The sequence below is a fragment of the Borostomias antarcticus genome (genome assembly GCF_949987555.1).
Source record: "Borostomias antarcticus genome assembly, chromosome: 14".
In the NCBI taxonomy this organism is placed as follows: Eukaryota; Metazoa; Chordata; class Actinopteri; order Stomiiformes; family Stomiidae; genus Borostomias; species Borostomias antarcticus.
In genome coordinates, this window is record NC_140247.1 from 12,365,940 (window position 1) to 12,383,695 (window position 17,756).

General features: G+C 48.2%; 3 protein-coding genes across 7 annotated transcripts; 1 reads left to right on the plus strand and 2 right to left on the minus strand.

Annotated features, from left to right (window-relative positions):
- Positions 1-298: 298 nt before the first annotated feature.
- jmjd6 (jumonji domain containing 6, arginine demethylase and lysine hydroxylase) lies at positions 299-12,329 on the minus strand. The gene is made up of 8 exons (XM_084449031.1): positions 11,782-12,329; positions 9,829-9,927; positions 8,956-9,245; positions 7,990-8,128; positions 6,321-6,468; positions 4,394-4,529; positions 3,629-3,767; positions 299-1,957 (listed from the first exon to the last, which is right to left on the minus strand). Exons 1-8 carry the CDS (start codon positions 11,908-11,910, stop codon positions 1,826-1,828), a joined length of 1,212 nt encoding a protein of 403 aa, XP_084305157.1. The 5' UTR covers positions 11,911-12,329; the 3' UTR covers positions 299-1,825.
- Positions 12,330-12,839: 510 nt separating this feature from the next.
- Positions 12,840-13,940, plus strand: mettl23 (methyltransferase 23, arginine; the record flags this gene model as incomplete). The annotated part of the gene is made up of 4 exons (XM_084448469.1): positions 12,840-12,923; positions 13,107-13,344; positions 13,490-13,574; positions 13,778-13,940. The coding sequence occupies 4 exons, from the start codon at positions 12,840-12,842 to the stop codon at positions 13,938-13,940; spliced, it is 570 nt and encodes a 189-aa protein (XP_084304595.1).
- A 153-nt stretch (positions 13,941-14,093) lies between these two features.
- Positions 14,094-17,539, minus strand: srsf2b (serine and arginine rich splicing factor 2b). 5 transcript variants are annotated; one of them, XR_014630773.1, is made up of 4 exons: positions 16,966-17,539; positions 16,206-16,508; positions 14,863-14,950; positions 14,094-14,436 (listed from the first exon to the last, which is right to left on the minus strand). XR_014630773.1 is itself a non-coding variant. In XM_084449019.1 (3 exons), the coding sequence occupies exons 1-2, from the start codon at positions 17,301-17,303 to the stop codon at positions 16,220-16,222; spliced, it is 627 nt and encodes a 208-aa protein (XP_084305145.1). In that variant the 5' UTR covers positions 17,304-17,539; the 3' UTR covers positions 14,094-14,950; positions 16,206-16,219. The 5 variants fall into 5 exon arrangements, 3 of the variants coding, with proteins under 3 accessions (XP_084305145.1, XP_084305146.1, XP_084305147.1); XR_014630774.1 differs by having other exon boundaries at positions 14,863-16,508; XM_084449019.1 differs by having other exon boundaries at positions 14,094-14,950.
- Between the last annotated feature and the right edge of the window lie 217 nt (positions 17,540-17,756).

Here is a 17,756-nt window from a genome sequence, read left to right on the forward strand (position 1 = left end):
CTCCTTCCTCCTTTCAAGAGAAAGAAAAGTGAGGAGAGGAGAGAGGAGCCGAGGGATCACAGAGGTGTGGTGAGAGGAGAAAGCGGAGGTTTATGAGGAGAGGACACCTCTCCAGTGTTGGGATCATGGACCCCCCACCAGCCTAGTGGACGGGAGGCACCATGTGACCCACCCCCTGGTCCACTCAGGAGGGGAGCACACACACCTTAGGATGCTCACCCACAGAGGCAGTCTCCCTCTCTCTCACACTCTCTCTCCCCCCCCCCCCCCCCCCCCCCCTCTCTCTCTCTCTCTCTCTCTCCAACGACAGAGTCACTAACAGGCACTTTAGTTTTAGCCACAAGGATGAAGCCATGAACTGCACTGATGCACATACAGAAGACACCCACGTTGTTCTGAAGGACTAGTCCTCATATTAGATGACAAGCCCACCATTTTAAAGCACTAAACCACCAGTATGACACTTGACTCCATGTTTTCAACACCGCAGAACATAAGCTATACAAAAGCAGGAATAAAATCTCTTATCATTCACGTCAGTTCAGCTGGTTGAACTTTGACGGTTATATATGCACATTATTCGCTTTAGCTGTGGAGTAACCTACACACTGTATAGAAATCACAGGGAAAGCTGGCGAATCGCTTCAAGAATGTATAACATAATAATATGACCACACGACCGAACCCATAGTAGATTAAACCGTGTACTTTGAACGTCTGTGATCTGTCACCAACTGTTTGCTCCCGCATATAAAAACTGATTGCTCAGAAGAAAAAAAACTAGAAACTGAGGGTGCCACGCCTCCCCTGCCATGTCTCAATTCCCAGCTCTGGCGCCCCCTACTGATCCAGACCAGATAATACGGTGTGACTACTGGGAGTGAGAGAAAGACTAGTCAAGGATCATCATATAACTAGATTATATGAGTCTCACCGACCTGGGTGATTTGATTTAACTGTCGGGGTCACCGTAACAGATTAGCAGCATATGGCACACTATCTTACAGAGTAGCACTGGCTAAAGGGGTGACAGTTTCCAAAAGTGTTTTAAGTTACAATTCTCAGAGTGAGTGAAAATTGTTTCTGTAGATGTTTGTCGTTCTGCAGTCTAATGTGACCCTCTGGCTCCAGAGATGAGCTAGCCAGACTGTTTCTCTTACAGGCTGCTTCTGAGGGGCTGTTTTGTTAATGTCAGACAGAAGCTGTAAATAATCCTAACTTCCCTGTTCCAGTCGAGGAACAGAAAAAGAGAGAAGGCGTCATAAATTCTGAACTACTGCTACACTGGGAGCCATAGTGGAGCCCGTATTCCCTAGGAGCGGCTCTCTGTAGTGCGGCTGACGCGTGCGACACTTCCTTCTTTTCGTGTTCCTCGGTTCTGTTGATGTGATGTTCTGTTGATGCGATGTTCTACACCTGCTCCCTCCTGGCCTGAGGGGAGACCCCGGGTTCTGCTCGGTATCGGGGTCTACAGAAAACAGGACTCTGCCTGAACGGTGCCTCTTGAGACAAACTCCCCCACGCTCTCACCTCGCTGGGCCCCATGGGAGCTCAGTAAATGGCCTACGTAAAAAATCACATAGGTCACACCCTGTCGCAGTCGATGTTTTGCGCAGAATTATATACTGTGCGTATATACAATGTATATATATAGTGATTTCACTAGGCCTGTGAGAAAACCAACAGTCCCAATTCCAACAAACCACCCATTTTGCTCCAATAAGGGATCTGAATCTCCAGAGGACGGACGAGACGATTGTCATCAACTCGGTTAGAATGGTAGTGGAGCGTGGGGGGGCGGGGCTACGGGGGTCGTGGGGCGGGGTCACCGGGAAGAGCTGCGCTCCTTGTTGACGCAGTCGTCCTGCGTGGTGGAGTCTCCGTTGGCGACCGTTCCGCACGTCTTCCTCTTCTTGCGCTTGTGAGTCATGGCGTCGCCCTCTGACCCCGACCCCGCCTGCTGGGAGGAGAGGAGGAGAGAGAGGAGGAGAGAGGGGGGAGGGGAGGAGAGAGAGGAGGAGGGAGAGGATGAGAGGGGGGAGGGGGGGAGAGAGAGGGGGAGGGGAGGAGAGAGAGGATGAGAGAGGGGGGAGAGAGAGGGGGAGGGGAGGAGAGAGAGGATGAGAGAGGGGGGAGGGGAGGAGAGAGGAGGGAGGGGAGAAGAGAGAGGAGGAGGGAGGAGAGAGAGGGGAGGTGAGAAGAGAGAGAGGACGGAGAGAGAGGTGAGGGGAGAAGAGGAGAGGAGAGAGAGGGGAGGGGATGAAAGAGAGGGGAGGGGAGGAGAGTGAGGAGGGAGAGGAGAGAGAGGGGAGGGGAGGAGAGGAGAGAGGAGGAAAGAGAGGGGAGGGGAGGAGAGAGAGGAGGAGGGAGAGGAGAGAGAGGGGAGGGGAGAAGAGGAGAGAGGAGGAAAGAGAGGGGAGGGGAGAAGAGGAGAGAGGAGGAGATGGGAGAGGGAAAGCAGGTGAAGAGGAGGGGAGCGAGGAGAAAGCAGGAAGAGAGGGGGAGGTTAGCAAAGATGTGTGCTCTTACTGGGAGTGAGACACAGATATTATTACATTACATAATAAGGTCGCATGTTCATCTGTTCAACATGCACACATGCACCCGTCTCCAATTCAACATGCTACATATAGATTCAACATGCTACATATAGACACAGCTCCTGTTGACGGCCATGATCCAGCTGTCACAGTGGAGAGAGAGAGGTAGAGAGAGAGAGAGATAGTGGGGGGGGTGGGGCCTTCTCCTCTCACAACTTCTACACTGTCTCCTTTAACGTCTGCGTTCATCACAGACCGTTGCACTCGGTGGCGGTTTCGAGACGACGGCGGGCTTGTGTACACAGCTCATGTGATCTCATGAGCAACGCCACCCTGTGCGTTCATGTCTGAGAGAGCGCTAGTATTGTTTGTACCAGCGGTGTGCTCGGGTTCCAGAGAAACAACCAGTCAGCAGAACATGGTATCCTAACACAGCTCTGACCAGGGTCTGCCAGCGCCAACTGACTTCCAAGGGTCCGCCCACGCCCCCTCCCCCCCCCTGAGAGCTGGTCTGACAGCCAGGGAGGGCCGCGCTGAGGGCGCCGGGAGAGCTTTTAGTGCACCATTATCACCCAGACACGTTTATAGGCTCGCACGCACACGCGCACGTAGACACAGTTTGAGGGAGGGAGGGAGGGACAGAGAGAGAGAGAGTGGGTGTGTGAGAATGAGAGAGAGAGAGATAGAAAGACAGTTTTTCTCCTCTACATGAGTGTATTTCTGTAGGACAAGCGTGTGTGGTTACATGTTACTTGTGTGTTCATGTCACGTGTGTCTTGTACCCATGAAAAAGACAGGTGTCTGCCCCCCCATGCTACCCTACACCCCCACCCCCACCCCCACCCAGGGACCCCGCACAAGGGGGCTGGAGGACTGGGCTGTGTGAGCACCTCAATCAGTGTGTGTGTGTGACGTTGCATGTGTGTGTGCATGTGTATGGGTGTGTGTATCTGTGTGCATGTGCCCGTGTATCTGTGTATGTGTGTGTGTATCTGTGCATGTGTTTGTATCTGTGCATGTGTGCTTGTATCTGTGCACGTGTGTATCTGTGCGCATGTGTGTGTGTGTGTTCAGGGCACAGGCCGTACGTCCGAGTCGGAGTCGGAGGAGGAAGAGCTGGAGGAAGAGGAGGAGTCGCTGGAGCTGTCAGAGGCGATGCCGGTGGACTCCTGCAGGTCCACCCTGTCGGCCAGTGCTGCCAGCTCTGGCCTCTCCGTCTTCAGAACCCTGAGAGAGGGGGAGGAGGGGGGGAGGACAGGAGAGGGGGAGAGAGAGAGAGACAGAAAGAGAGGGAGAGAGGACAGGAGAGAGAGGGAGAGAGAGAGAGAGAGGACAGGAGAGAGACAGAGAGAGAGGGAGAGAGGACAGGAGAGAGACAGAGAGAGAGGGAGAGGACAGGAGAGAGAGAGAGGACAGGAGAGAGACAGAGAGAGAGGGAGAGGACAGGAGAGAGACGGAGAGAGAGGGAGAGGACAGGAGAGAGAGAGAGGACAGGAGAGAGACGGAGAGAGTCACGACACACATATGATATACATACACTACCTATAAAAACCATCTGTGTGGAGCAGTGGTGCTATTTACAGGGGCGTACTACATGTGCTGAACACTGTCTGTCCTATTCCTTACAACCTACCCCCCCACACAGAGCCATGTACAGTCCTGCAGAAATACAAACCCCCACCCTCCCCCCACAGGCATCTACAAAGACAGTTCTATAGGCATCAGGACCCCTCCATGTACTACTACCATTACACATACCTGTCACCACACACTCTGCACAGCTCTCTACAGCTGTGTGTTGGTGCCAACGTTCGTGTGTGTGTGTATGAGTGTGTGTGCATGTGTGTACTTACCGGTACCACTTGCGTGAAAGTTTGGGTCTGCCGCGGACGGTCTTGTGCCAGACGATGGGGAAGTTGGTGGTGCTGGCGAAGTTCTGGGTCACAGCGATGGTGCTGTCCAGGTTCAGAACCACGTGCCACCAGCCTCCTGGGGAGAGAGAGAGACACACACACACACACACACACACACACACACACACACACACACACACACACACACACACACACACACACACACACACACACACACACACACACACACACACACACACACACACACACACACACACACACACACACACACACAGGTAAGACAGGATAGAGAGGGAGGGAGGGAGGGAGGGAGGGAGGGAGAGAGAGAGAGAGAGAGAGAGAGAGAGAGAGAGAGAGAGAGAGAGAGAGAGAGAGAGAGAGAGAGAGAGAGAGAGAGCTGGGCTTGTTACTAAACTGGCCTGAATAAGATGCAGTCACGCTTGGCAGCCCTGGAATGGAACTTGATAGTAAAACAATGCTTTGTCGCATGAAAGCCATTTTGGTTTGGCGAAAAAAAAAAAAAAAAAACCCCGTTATAAACACCCACACAGGAACGCCCAGCACAGACGAGCGGACCGGACCTGGTAGTGGGCTTCTTACAAAGCTAACAAAGTCTTTGTTAGGAGCACAGAGGACAAGAGGGCGTGGCTTATGTAACAGAGAAGGAGAGGGATAAACAGTGGACGCCACAGACTGCCTCGTCAGGGTGATAGCTAGAGACAGTTAGAGACAGCTCTATAAAAAGCGACCTTCTCCCTAGGCTGCGTTGTAACTAAGACTCTTGTTGTCCTCCTGTTGATGTCATCGGCTTGAGAGGAGGAGTCAACAGGAAGGTTCTGTGCCAGACCCAACAGAGCTAAGTGCCTAATCCTGTCAGGTCCCCAGTGTTAAAGCCACACCGGGCCGGTATTAGTCTGAGGAATATGGGTCACTCGTTACCACTGTCTCTCTGGAGCAGGACCGGGTCAATTTGCCGGCGCTGAAATGCCTGCTATCGGTACAGCTCGTCTGTCTCCACGTCCATGATTGGGTCTTGTCTGTGTGTCTTAAGTGTGTCTCTCAACTCTTCAGCTGAACTACATTTGTCTAGTACCAACTAGCACTCTGGTTCATCTGCACTGTCAGCAGTGTTAGTACGAACTAGCATTCTAGTTATGAACATGTCAGCCGCACTGTGCTTAGTTCTGTGCTAGAACCAAGTAGCCTAGCCCTCTCTCTCCTTGTTTGTTGTCTGTTGGGTTTTCCAATGTAATCCTAATCCTGGACTACTCTACATGACGTGAATGGAGATTATCCATCAAGAGGGCTCATTCTGGGCACATGCCCTTGTGCTATCCTTCAACAAGTATCTGTCTGTGTTTGTTTGGGGTTTATTATAGATCCACTCGATTGCTATGCGTGAACAGTGAGAGGAGGGATATATACTGTAGCTCGGCATCTTATAATAACGTTACAGTTCAAAACCAGGCGTCTTCTCCATGCCCTGGGAAACCAGTTCAAACCAGTCTGGTCTGTTTTTTTTAATATCAAAAACGCACATTTTGGTTCTAGTCAGATTTGGTTGAGATCCAACGGCCCCGGAGCTGCTCCTTCTGTCCAGGCTGCCGAGCTGCACTCAAACACCACAAACCGCTCCTCTGTTCTGTGCCCAGGGGGTGTGTGGGGCCGTGTATAACAGCAGGGGGTGAGTGTGGAAGGCCTGGCCTGTATGAATGCCCACATGCTGTTCCAACTAATGACTCGCTCCTAGACTACAGTCAGCTGTTGTGAAGACCTGGCGGGGTGCAAAATAACAAACACTATAGATTCTGTCTTTGACTAAATATTACTCATTCAGACACACAAACACACACCACCCCACCCGACACAAATGCGCACACACACACACACACACACACACACTGACCAGGCACGAATACGGTCTCCCCGGGCCCCTGTAGGATCTCCAGGGGGCGGAACTCGGCGGGCCAGGTGGGCTGCTGCGTGCGGGGGTAGACCACACTGAACCAGGTGATGGCCTCGTCTTGCTGGTTCCCTCCATCCTCTCTAGTCACCTGGGGGCGCACCGACACACACGCACATACACACGCACACATACGCACACAGACAGACAGACAGACAGACAGACAGACAGACAGACAGACAGAGACAGACAGACAGACAGACAGACAGACAGACAGACAGACAGACAGACAGACAGAGACAGACAGAGACAGACAGACAGACAGAGACAGACAGACAGACAGACACACGCACACACACAGATTAGGCTTCTTCCCCCAAAAAACACCAAGCGGAAGATTCTGGAAGTCACTCGACAGTTTCAATGCCAGTTACTTTACCATTTTAACAATCAGTTAGTTGTCTGTATGCAAGTATCAATTCCTCAACGCGTTCACTTTCAACTTGACATGTCCGTCCACAACAGTACTGCCTCGTGTAGCGAACAAAAACGTGTGCTTGTGTGGAAAAAGGAACAAAGTCACATAGTAGGGCTGAGGTTAACCGTATCACCACAACAGCGCGGTCATGTGACGCCTACCATGGCGCCGAGCGCATTAACACCACGGTCATGTGACGCCTACCACGGCACCGAGCGCATTAACACCACGGTCATGTGACGCCTACCACAGCGCCGAGCTCATTAACGTCATCATCGCAATTTCTCTCATTATATTATTTATTTTTTGCTGGTGACAGTTACAGGAGTGCATATGGTGTGTGATATGAATTGTAAGCCTACTAACACAATAATCCTTGTTTAGTTCTCATTAACTGTCTTCCATCCTATTAAGTTCAACAGTGCAAGGGGCTTCTGGGATAACAAAACGAGTCACTTCAGCTTTGTGTGTGTGAGGGAGAACAGTCCATCATCATCGACTGTCTTCCATCCTATTTGTAGGTGCAAGGGCTTTGAATTGGAATTGAGCCAGAGAATGAGCATACAGGCGCTAGCTTGTTGACATTATTCAGTTCAACAATGGCCACGGATGTGAATCTAGTTCCTAAGCCATGTGTTACGTATGGCGCGTCGTCTATTTGGGCACATTTTGGCTTTGGGCCAGACGGCAAAGGGGCAGCCGGCGAATTTGGACGAGGCAATATGGCGCATTTGTAGGAAAAAATTATTGTCATGCCGATATTCTTATTTCTAAAATTATTATTATTATTTATTTATTTCTGCAGAGCAGTAAACCGCGAGTATACGTTGCTCTTTCACTGCGGTAAAAAACTAAAATATCCATACCGTCACGGCCCTACCTAGAGTGATAATGGACTTTTATATAGCCAAACATGGTGGTCACAATGACTGGAATCCCTGTTCATGAATGATACAATGGCATACTTGTCACACAAGCTACTTATCTACTATTTTAACTGTATTTATTTATTATGTACAGCACTATTTTCTACATTTACTTGTATGAACAGTGCTATATAAATACAGTTGACTTTGATTACTCTTGTGCAACGGTTGGTTGTGCAACACAACCCCCACCCCCCCACCCCCAATAAACACCAGGAAGTAGTAACACTACAGTCGTCACCGTGTGACACAACAGTTCAAAGGTCACCTTGATGAGCTCCCGTGGCGTGTGCGTGGGGAACAGACACCAGCGCTTGTGGCCTTGAACCAGGGCGTTCCAGGCACTCGTGCCCAAGGGGTCGATGTGGATGCCGGTCCCAGACCGGCCGGGGCCCATCACAAACCACCTGGGAGGACGGAGATGATCAGGGTTAGGGAGACGTTTAAGACCCAGGGGCCGGTTGCACAAAACACCTTAAGTTAATATTTCCCTTAAGTTCTGACTTAAGGTTTCCTTAAAATAAAATCTGTTGCACAAACACCCTTAAGTATTCCCCTTATGGTTTCCTTAAGATGTCCCTCAAGTATTTAAGGTTTTCTACTCATCTCGGTCTAATACTTAAGGAGTCCCTTAAAGTCTGTTAAGGTGTTGTACAAAAGACCTTAGCAAGCAAAATAAGGGAAAAAACGTAGGGGACCTCTACCCCAACCTTAGCTAAGTCACATGGCTGCGTTTATGAACATAAACGATGGAAATCCTGTCCCAAGAAGAGTGTTCCGCGACAGGGAGAACCCACTAGACACTCTTAGTGAGGAGCAACTGATATTTCATACATTCATTCATCATTACAGATTTGATCAACAGTCCATTTTTTTCCTCACAGCGTCGCAGGACGTTCCAGTGCAGTCAGATAGCCGGTCACGTGCAAGCAAACCAATGGTCACCATGGAAACTACAATTTTACTGCTGTAAAATCTCTTTCCTTGTATGAAACCCCTTAACGTTTCTCCTTAGCTAAGGAAACCTTGTAAGGGATTCTGTGCAACACTCTTAAGTAATTCCCTTAACTAAGGGGAAATGAACCCTTAAGGGTCATACTTAAGGGGAAAACTTAAGATGTTTTGTACAAACCGGCCCCAGGCCTTTCTAACGGGTTCTAGGCTATATAGGCCGTCTATTCCTCCCCGAAGGGTTGCAGACATCGGCGGTCGGGAACACCTGGAGGAGCCTTACTTGTACGGAGGCCTGCGTTTCTCCCCGGCGAACTGGAACAGGTCGTCCCGGAAGAACACGGGCACCTGGTAGTCGTCCAGCAGCTTGCGGCGCTTGGCGTGCTCGCCGTAGCTGCTGTCGAAGATGTAGAGCGGGCTGTCGTCGCGCGTCGTCTCCAGGTACTCCACGTAGTACTTCATCTTCATCTTCACCGAGTAGCCGTCGTTGTCCTCCCCGCACTTGAACTTCTGGTTGCGGTACTTGCGCTTCAGACGCTCCAACGTCCACTTCTCGCGAGCCGGCCAGGTGTCCTGGAAGGGGGGTGGGGGGGGGCGTTAGGGCGGTTAAATAGTGTTTATGTAGCTGATATTGTACATCAAGCCCCGGCGGACGCACCACTTGTGGTAAATGGACTGCAGTTATATAGCGCTTTACGATGAAGGCCTCTCATTCACCCGTTCACACACACATTTGCATGCCAATGGCGGCAGCTGCCATGCAAACGGTGCTAGTCTGCTCATTGGGAACAATTTGGGGTTCGGTGTCTTGCTCAAGGACACTTCGCCATGTCGCCAGGAGGAGCCGGACCCTGCGGTCACTGGGCGCTCTGCCTCCTGAGCCATCCTTGCTGTGGACGAGGACAGCTTCATCCACCCCCTACCTCCCCCCCTCCATGTATTTAATAAATAAATACATGATTATTAATACTAAATGTCCCCGTACAGGCCTAGGTCTCTCGGGTAGGCAGACATGCCTGAGTTAGGACCTGAGAGAGAAGCTCCAGAGCTGGAGTATATAGGAGCGGCCGTACCTCAATCAATCAATCAATCAATCAAATCAATCAATCAATCAATCAATCAATCAGTCTTTATTTATACTGTATAGCACAAGTACCTGACAGTTGAGCAGCACCACCGGCTTGTAGGGCCGCTCGAAGCGCTGGATGAACTCCTCCGGGGTGATGCGCAGGGTGTCCACGCGCTCCACATTGTCCTTTGGGGGAGGGGGGGGACATTTGACGTTTTAGTCATTCAGCCGATGCTTTTATATAAGCGACTTAACGCTAAGTCAATTTGTCTCCAGTCAGTGAAACCATCGTCGTCAGTAAAGCCTTAAGGACAAGCAGCACCGGCAGCCCCAGTGCTGGGGAAAGGCAGATGATGAGTTTTATACACATACAGGAGAGAGTAGTCATGAGAGGAGCAGAGATAACAGAGGCTGGTGAGTGTGTGTGTGTGTGTGTGTGTGTGTGTGTGTGTGTGTGTAAATAATCCAGCTACATTTCTTTCATTTGAGCTTCTCTCATCAGCACAAAACACAACCACTTCCACTATCGCACGGAAAGCAAAGCGAGGGTCTGAGAGAGATACTGTAGCTTCTAGCGGCCGACCGATTATCGGTCACCGATATGGCCTCATTTGGCCATTTCGGGTCATATCGGTATCGGTAAAATGTCTTCCGATACACACCAATAGGAAAAATAAAATGTATGCAAAAGTACATGTCTTGGGTCTGTTAAACCCTAGTGTAATGCTTTATTTTACACTACTTACAGTATTATTTAGCTGCTAGCCTGCTACAATATTTATTTTATTTTTGTTTATATGCCAAACTGTGATGCCAATGGTGCTGGTATTGTTGTGTCTGTGTCACTCCACTTCCACTACTCCTTTTCTTAAGTTCTGAATAAACTTAAAGTCATTGGTTTAAGAAAGCAGCTGTCTCTGTACTACTGTCACTGGGACTGTACCTTTGCATAATCATATCGGTGCAAAATCGTTGCACAATCCACACAGAAAAAGGCCAGTTTTCATTCCAGCTCAAAAATTCACTATATCGGCTGTATATCGGTTATCTGTGATTTTCCCCGCTCTATAATCGGTTATCGGTATCGGTCACAAAAGTCCCTATCGGTCGGGCTCTAGTAGCTTCAGGAAATCTCAATTTTAAGGAGATGAGCGAAGGCCTTCCAGATAAAGAAGTGGAGCTGGGGGATGACATTAACCTGTATTGGGTTGTTGACCTTTAGGTCGGCCGGCTCCAAACACCTTGAGATCGGTGTACCATGGATATTCTTAGTCAGTCCAAGCACACATAACGGCCCTTCTGAACACTTCAGGGACAATATCAAATCTCCAGCCTCTAAACTTCTTGGCATCCAACACCTTCAGTGCTACCCTAGTATTCACTGTTATCAGACATAGGACAGGCCTAACATTACTGGCATACTGTTTGAATATGCTTATACAATGAACGCACTATAAAAGATAGTAAGTTTAGCCAATTGAATATTAACACTGAATACACTTGTCAGTAATCAGACAGGCTTGGTTACTGCTATACCATTTGATATGGTTATACAGTTATTTTGAGGCTTAGACATTTAAATACTAACATTGAATACATCAGTTAAGGCCAACACTACATTGGGTCTCTGAACTTGAGCTGATAAGCCTGGCTACCGTGAGCAATGAGCCTGACTACCTGTTGGCCTTGACTAGCTTTGTTGGAGGTTCCTTATGCAACAAAGAATGCATGTTACTGTAAACTAAACAACTCAAGCAAACTGGTGATTCAGATGTTACTGTTGATTCTGGGAGAAAATCGGTTCTGTTCATTATAACGTTAACGTTACTTCAATCTAAAATAACAATCTTGACATGCTAGTATCAGTTTTGTCAAGTTAAATGTTCGAGCCATGTAGTATAGTATAGTGTAGTGCCTATACTGTACAGCGCAGCCCTAGCCTACGTGACCATCCGCACAGATTTTGTAACGTGAAACGTGCTGGGAGCTGCTTGCTAGCATGTTAGCACGACATAGCTAGTCCGCTGGCTGACAGTTTACCTTCACTGTCCGGTGAGATAGGTCGAAAGTCTCGTGATAATTGTGTTTGGCCCAGTCTAAAGAGTCCTTGAGTTCGGGCCTGGCGCTCCGTTTGGCCTCTTTGATCCTCTTCTTACTCTTATGATTCATTCCTCCGTTAGAAAAATGTGAGTTGTCCTGAGTTAGCTAGACAGCTTAACTGGTTTGTGTGGGCAAACACATTCGCTTGCGTGCCGAGCTAACGTTAGATAGATAGCCAGCGAAACTGCTAGTAGTACTATACAGTAGTGGCGGTTTAGTCAGAGGAGTGTCTCGTGTGGTTAGTAGATACAATGAGTCGGGCCTATACGAAAGACGTGTTTGAGAACAATTTTAAGGCTAGTGAGCAGTTCGTGGTTGAAGAAATAAACAAGAATCACCTAGCTAACTGGCTAGCTTAGCGGGAGCAGTGCCCTCGCAACCAAACCAAACGTGGTTCGCTGACAGTGTACAGAGGGCCAATCTAAAGCTCGTTGGCCACAGAACTTTCGAGAGTGAAGCGCTGATAGGACAAAATGTTGAACACGCCTTCCCGCCAGAGAGATAGTCAGATTTGATTGGCTATCCGCCTGTATGTGACATTTCACTTCCCGTTCATGGACATCAACAAGGGAAGCTTGCGAGTGTGGCGCATGGATGTGTGGTGTGGCGTCGTGAGCGAAAAGAACCAAGATGGCAAAGTGCATAATCCTATTCCTCAACTAGGCAACTGTATTATGAACCAGGGGAACACATGAAAGATGGACAGTTGTGCTACTGATATATCAAACATGGTCCAGAAAGTTTTCACTTTTGAAGGAAACAAGGATACGTGGTCATCACTAACTGTCTCCATCCCTGAGGTTTTGTGAATTTCCTTTGCTTGGCATCCATTTCAAAACCATTAGTGTCCAGGTCCTCTGCATTCTGTACTTTGGATGCCCACTACCTCACATCAACAATCCAGAAACCAGATGTTAATCGATAATAGGCTACTACTGGTCAAATTCCAAATGCATGACACTGTCCTCCCGTTTCAGGTTCTTGATCCACAGTATGGGATGTACGTGTGGCCCTGTGCTGTAGTTCTGGCTCAGTATGTGTGGAGCCACAGGAAGGAACTCCTTCAGAAGACAGTTCTTGAGGTAATGGACCACACATTACTGTACCAACCCTGCCAAAACCATAGTCCTACACTGATACCAATGCGAAGGTACCCAAACTCACACCCAACAGTATTTGCTTAAATCAGACAGAGTGGGAGTCACAGACGTGTCTTAGACGTGTTCTTTCAACCCTTTGCTCAACATGTCCTGTTCTGCTCTCAGCTAGGGGCGGGTGTAAGTTTACCAGGTGTCGTAGCAGCTAAGTGTGGTGCCCGGGTAATCCTGTCGGACAGTGCCGAGTTCCCTCTGTGTCTGGAGAACTGCAGACGCTCTTGTGCAGCCAACAGCCTGGATGAGGTCACCGTGGTGGGGATCACCTGGGGAGAGATCTCCCCTGACCTGGTGCTCCTGCCTGCGTTGGACATCATCCTCGGCTCTGATGTGTTTTATGAGCCAGAGGGTGAGTGAATCCTTTCAGACATTGATATATGCATATAGTGAGCGGGGGAGGAGTAGAACGAGACGCTAGAACAGTGTTTAGTATAACCATCTTGTCATGGGCAACCTTTCTTACAGACTTTTGTCATGGGCAACCTTTCTTACAGATTTTGAAAATGTTCTGGTGACCATTTCCTTTCTCATGAGGAGAAACCCCCAGGCCCAGTTTTGGACCACTTACCAAGAGAGAAGGTACTTGTACTCTAGCCTATAGCCCCTACAAAGCTAGACTAAGATTTTTTTTGTGTGCATAATTCTAAATCCAGAATACGCTCAAACCAGCTACAGCTGTACTATGCAATAATCTTGAAGGTACATTTCAAAGCCTAGTCACATGTAGTGCCATAAGCCACATTCCGAGTATCTATCCTGAATAACCTGCCATTCTCTTCCAGCGCTGACTGGTCCATCGAAGCCCTGCTGCAGAAATGGAACTTGAGATGTGAAAACATTCCACTGGAGAGGTTCCAAGCCAATCGGGCTCACCTAGCCAGCTCCTCACTTCCTGGAAGTCATACTATACAAATGATGACTATTGCACTAAAGACGGGGGGATAAGTGGCATGAGCAGGCTTCCTCTTTTCTGTTCTAACCACTGTTGTACATACCAATGGTTCTTCATGCTTGCAAAGTGCTTGTCTATTCATGTGAATAAAGTTTTGCATTTTACCTACCGCTTCATTAATTTGAATAAGAGACCAGAGGCGTAAACAGTTAAGACAAAACACTGAATCTTTATTAGCAGTCACAACAGGATCTTTAACAGGAAGGGGAAGGAATGCAGACAGGGGCAAGACAGAAATTTGTTGGACCTGTTAAAGACAAATTTTACACAAAAATAAAAAAGCATCGAATCCAAATCATTTTTCTCTTGAAAATAATATGGAAAATGCAGATGATTCTAAAGAGGTTGAATTTGTTGTAGCGGCCATTTTAAGGTGACCACAGCACGGTTGTCTCAGGAGCACTCTGGGGACAGCCAAGCATTCAGCACTGCAACACTCCACCACCTTACACAGCTAACCAGCAATACTCAACTGCTACACAACTGCGCCTAATGCACAAAAAATACAAGAGGGAAGATTAGAATGACAAAAGGGGGGAAAATGCAAATTGAACAATTCACAAGCCTGTAAATCAATCCTAGGTTCTGTCAAATTATCTAACAAAACAAAAAACCTCATGTTGGGGAGTTGGATGTCTTACTGACCTTGCGTTTACACCGACAATAGTTCCTTATTTTACTAGGCCATCATTTTAATTGGGCTAGGCCTGGGTTTTACAGACTGAAAGCATCATATTGACTAGACAAATGAAAAGAACTGACAACAACCCCAACACAATCACTTTAGAACCCCATAAGCCCACTAAGAAAAAAGGAACATTGCGCATATTAATAAAAAGATAAAGCCAATTCTAGGCAAACGCAAAAGCAGAGAGAGAGAGACATGAGGCCTCCAGAACAAGATACAATAGTAACCTTTGACACCAGGAAATCATTGCATGGACAGGGAGTTCTCCGTTGGAAGTCTTTGACTTCAACATGACGCTCTCAGTGGAGTCTTCATCTGGAAAGGGACAAGATAAACAACTGTTAAGGGATACAATGGCAATAGATATAAAGAAACACATGTATCTGATTGTTCCCTTAGATCTGATGATGCATCTCTAGGAATGAGGTACTGATGGCTTGTTATTGTGAACATCTCAACTCCTCACTCCCAATGCACAGGTCATGTGTCTGGTGCCACTCAAAGGGTAGTTCACCAAAACAATCCTGATTGCCCACTTGCCTTGACTCCTTGCTTTGTCCACACTATAGTTATGTGAGGCGTGGACATAAAATAGGGCCAGAATGTGGACTGACCTGGATGTGGACGCACAGGGATTACTACCAACACAGGTCTTGAAACAAACAAAAGTGTAAAATGAGGAGATAGGTGGTGGGATTGGGAGTGAGAGAATCTGACAAGTGGGGGAGAAGTCAGACAAACCTGGGATTTAGTTCAGTTCACAGTACCAGCCTCGGCACCCCCAAGGTCAGGAATGTGACCCTGGGGGGCTGCAGAGAGACCTTCTGTCCAGAGACCAGCAGACAGACGTACCTCAACACCAACCCCAACACTGCCACTGCCTGCTCCATAGCAACGCAACACCCTCCATAGCAACACCGCGGCAGCTGCAGCAGGCGGCCACGGGCAGCTCTCACACCCCTCCTTCTCCTAACTGCCTCCTCCTTCTCCTCCTCACCACACTGCCTCACACACTCCTCTTTTGCAAACAGGATTCCGCAGCTTGGAGGAGAAAATTCCAGATTGGTTGATAAACATTTGTTTTTACGTTTTACCCTTTTTTATATATATTTTTTTTTTTTTAAAAGACTAAACTTTTCAAAAGTCTAGATGGATATATATTGTATAAAATACACATTGGATGGATGATGGTCTGACTGCTCTCCACTACACTGGCAATCAAACCAAAACACTGGGGGTGGCAGAGAGGATTGATTGATGATCGATCATGATCACTCCAAACATTGAAGATTACAAATCGAGAAAATTGCTCGTTGACTTGACTGCCAAACCCAGTGTTATGGTGCTTTTAAATATTCAACATAATCTAACCATTTCTCAAACATGAAGACGGTATTACAGTAGAAAAACATTTTTCAACCCATATCAAAACCCTCCACAATGCTTGCCCAGGGAAGGGGGCTCTCTATATAAGGTTATTCTGCAGATAACTAAGACTAGGTATACCTAAAGGTCAAAATGCAATGATAAAAAAGTTTAATTATTTCAAGTCCCAAGTCCCCACACTTACCCGTTGTCTGATATCTATGGGGTTTCCCCTCCGGCGTTGTTATCTGCAGGTGACTTGGGCTGGCTCTTGGACCTGGACCTGGACCCTCTGTTGGATGGAGGGGTGCGGCTCCCCCTAGAGCGAGACTTGGACCTGGAGCGGGACCGGGATGGGGACTTTGTCTTCTTTCTCTGTGGCGAGCGGGACTTGGAACGGGAGTAGGAGCGGGATCTTGACCTGCTGTAGCGGGAACGGCTGCGGGAACGAGACCTGCTCCTGCTGCGGGACCGGCTCCGTCTACGACGCCTCGGGCTGGGGGAAAAGCTGAATACATTCAGTGGGTTGAGTTAGCTAAGGTTAACCTCACAAATCATTATCGCCATTACCAAAACATAATCGGAACCGAGTGAATGCGCCATGTGCTGATGGTGGTTGCGAGCTATGTGACCATGCGTCTTATTTTCGACTTGCACAATTTTATGTTACATAAACATTTAGCCACAATATTTATCGTTATTCTAATCATTAATAAGAAAAGAGCCGCAAAGAAATTTTGGCTAGCCAAAAGTTAGATGGCATTAGCGCCGACTCGAAATCAGGTTTTAGAGCCATCATGGCTACCTAGCTAACGTTAGCCAACATTAGCGTCCCACAATACACGGAAACGTTCGCTTAACTTCGCTAACATAGTAAGTTAAAACTATTGAAGGAGAGCTAGAGCAACTATCTAACCATGTGCTCTGCTCTTAACCTCCCGCTTCGACGGCCATAACCCCCGTACCTCCTGGGAGCTCCTCCACGCCGTCCTCCGCCGCCGCCATGGTGGGAGTCCGGGGGCCGCCCGTAGCGGGCCATCTGGACCCGCAGTTCGCGCCCGTCGAGCAGGGCCCCATCCATGGCGTCCATCGCATCCTCGGCGTCCCGCTTGTCGTGGAACCGCACAAAGGCGAAGCCTCTGCTCTCCTTCGTGTAGCGATCGCGGGGAATGTACACGTCTCCTACTCGGCCATACTTTTCGAACACGCGGCGGAGGGTCTCGGGCGAGGTTCGGTATGTCAAGTTGTCCACTTTCAGGGAAGTCATGCCCTCGACGTCGGGCGGGGGCCTACCGTAGCTCATCTTGTTAGCTAGCTAATCTGCTTCTCTAGCTAGCAAAACACAAAGGGAGATCTCTCCCTGCCGAATATTAAACCTTCTAATAATTAAAAATATATATCTTAATCGTGATTTACCGTGTATAACGTATCAAATCGTTATTAATCAAACAATCCTATTCGGTGAAAAAAAATAACGCTAGATTAGGTTCATCTAACGTCGGTTGTTTGTTTCGTTCTCGCAGCTCCGTCCCCTCGCGCTCCACTTGGAGAATGTGGCTGAGTGACGCGGGCACTGCGCATTTATTTGAGGGAAAAGGAAAACATGAAAATTATTTAAAATTCAGAATTTATGCAAAACCTACCAGTAATTAAGATTGATTTAAGCACTGTTTAGACATGTCTGGTCGAATATTCAGTAATGTGTATATATTTATTTTTTATTGATATTTATTTTTGTGTTGAACCGGTAGAGAAA

What these genes read in the sequence shown, in the direction of transcription:
- jmjd6 (XM_084449031.1), bottom strand. Translation starts at nt 11,910, where the DNA reads ATGAATCATAAGAGTAAGAAGAGGATCAAAGAGGCCAAACGGAGCGCC. An exon ending in CGCCACGGGAGCTCATCAAG is followed by an intron (nt 6,469 to 7,989) that starts GTGACCTTTGAA and finishes GTGCGCCCCCAG; the next exon opens with GTGACTAGAGAGGATGGAGG. An exon ending in CCTCCGACTCCGACTCGGAC is followed by an intron (nt 1,958 to 3,628) that starts GTACGGCCTGTG and finishes TCCTCCCAGCAG; the next exon opens with GCGGGGTCGGGGTCAGAGGG.
- srsf2b (XM_084449019.1), bottom strand. Translation starts at nt 17,303, where the DNA reads ATGAGCTACGGTAGGCCCCCGCCCGACGTCGAGGGCATGACTTCCCTG. An exon ending in CGTGGAGGAGCTCCCAGGAG is followed by an intron (nt 16,509 to 16,965) that starts GTACGGGGGTTA and finishes GAATGTATTCAG; the next exon opens with CTTTTCCCCCAGCCCGAGGC.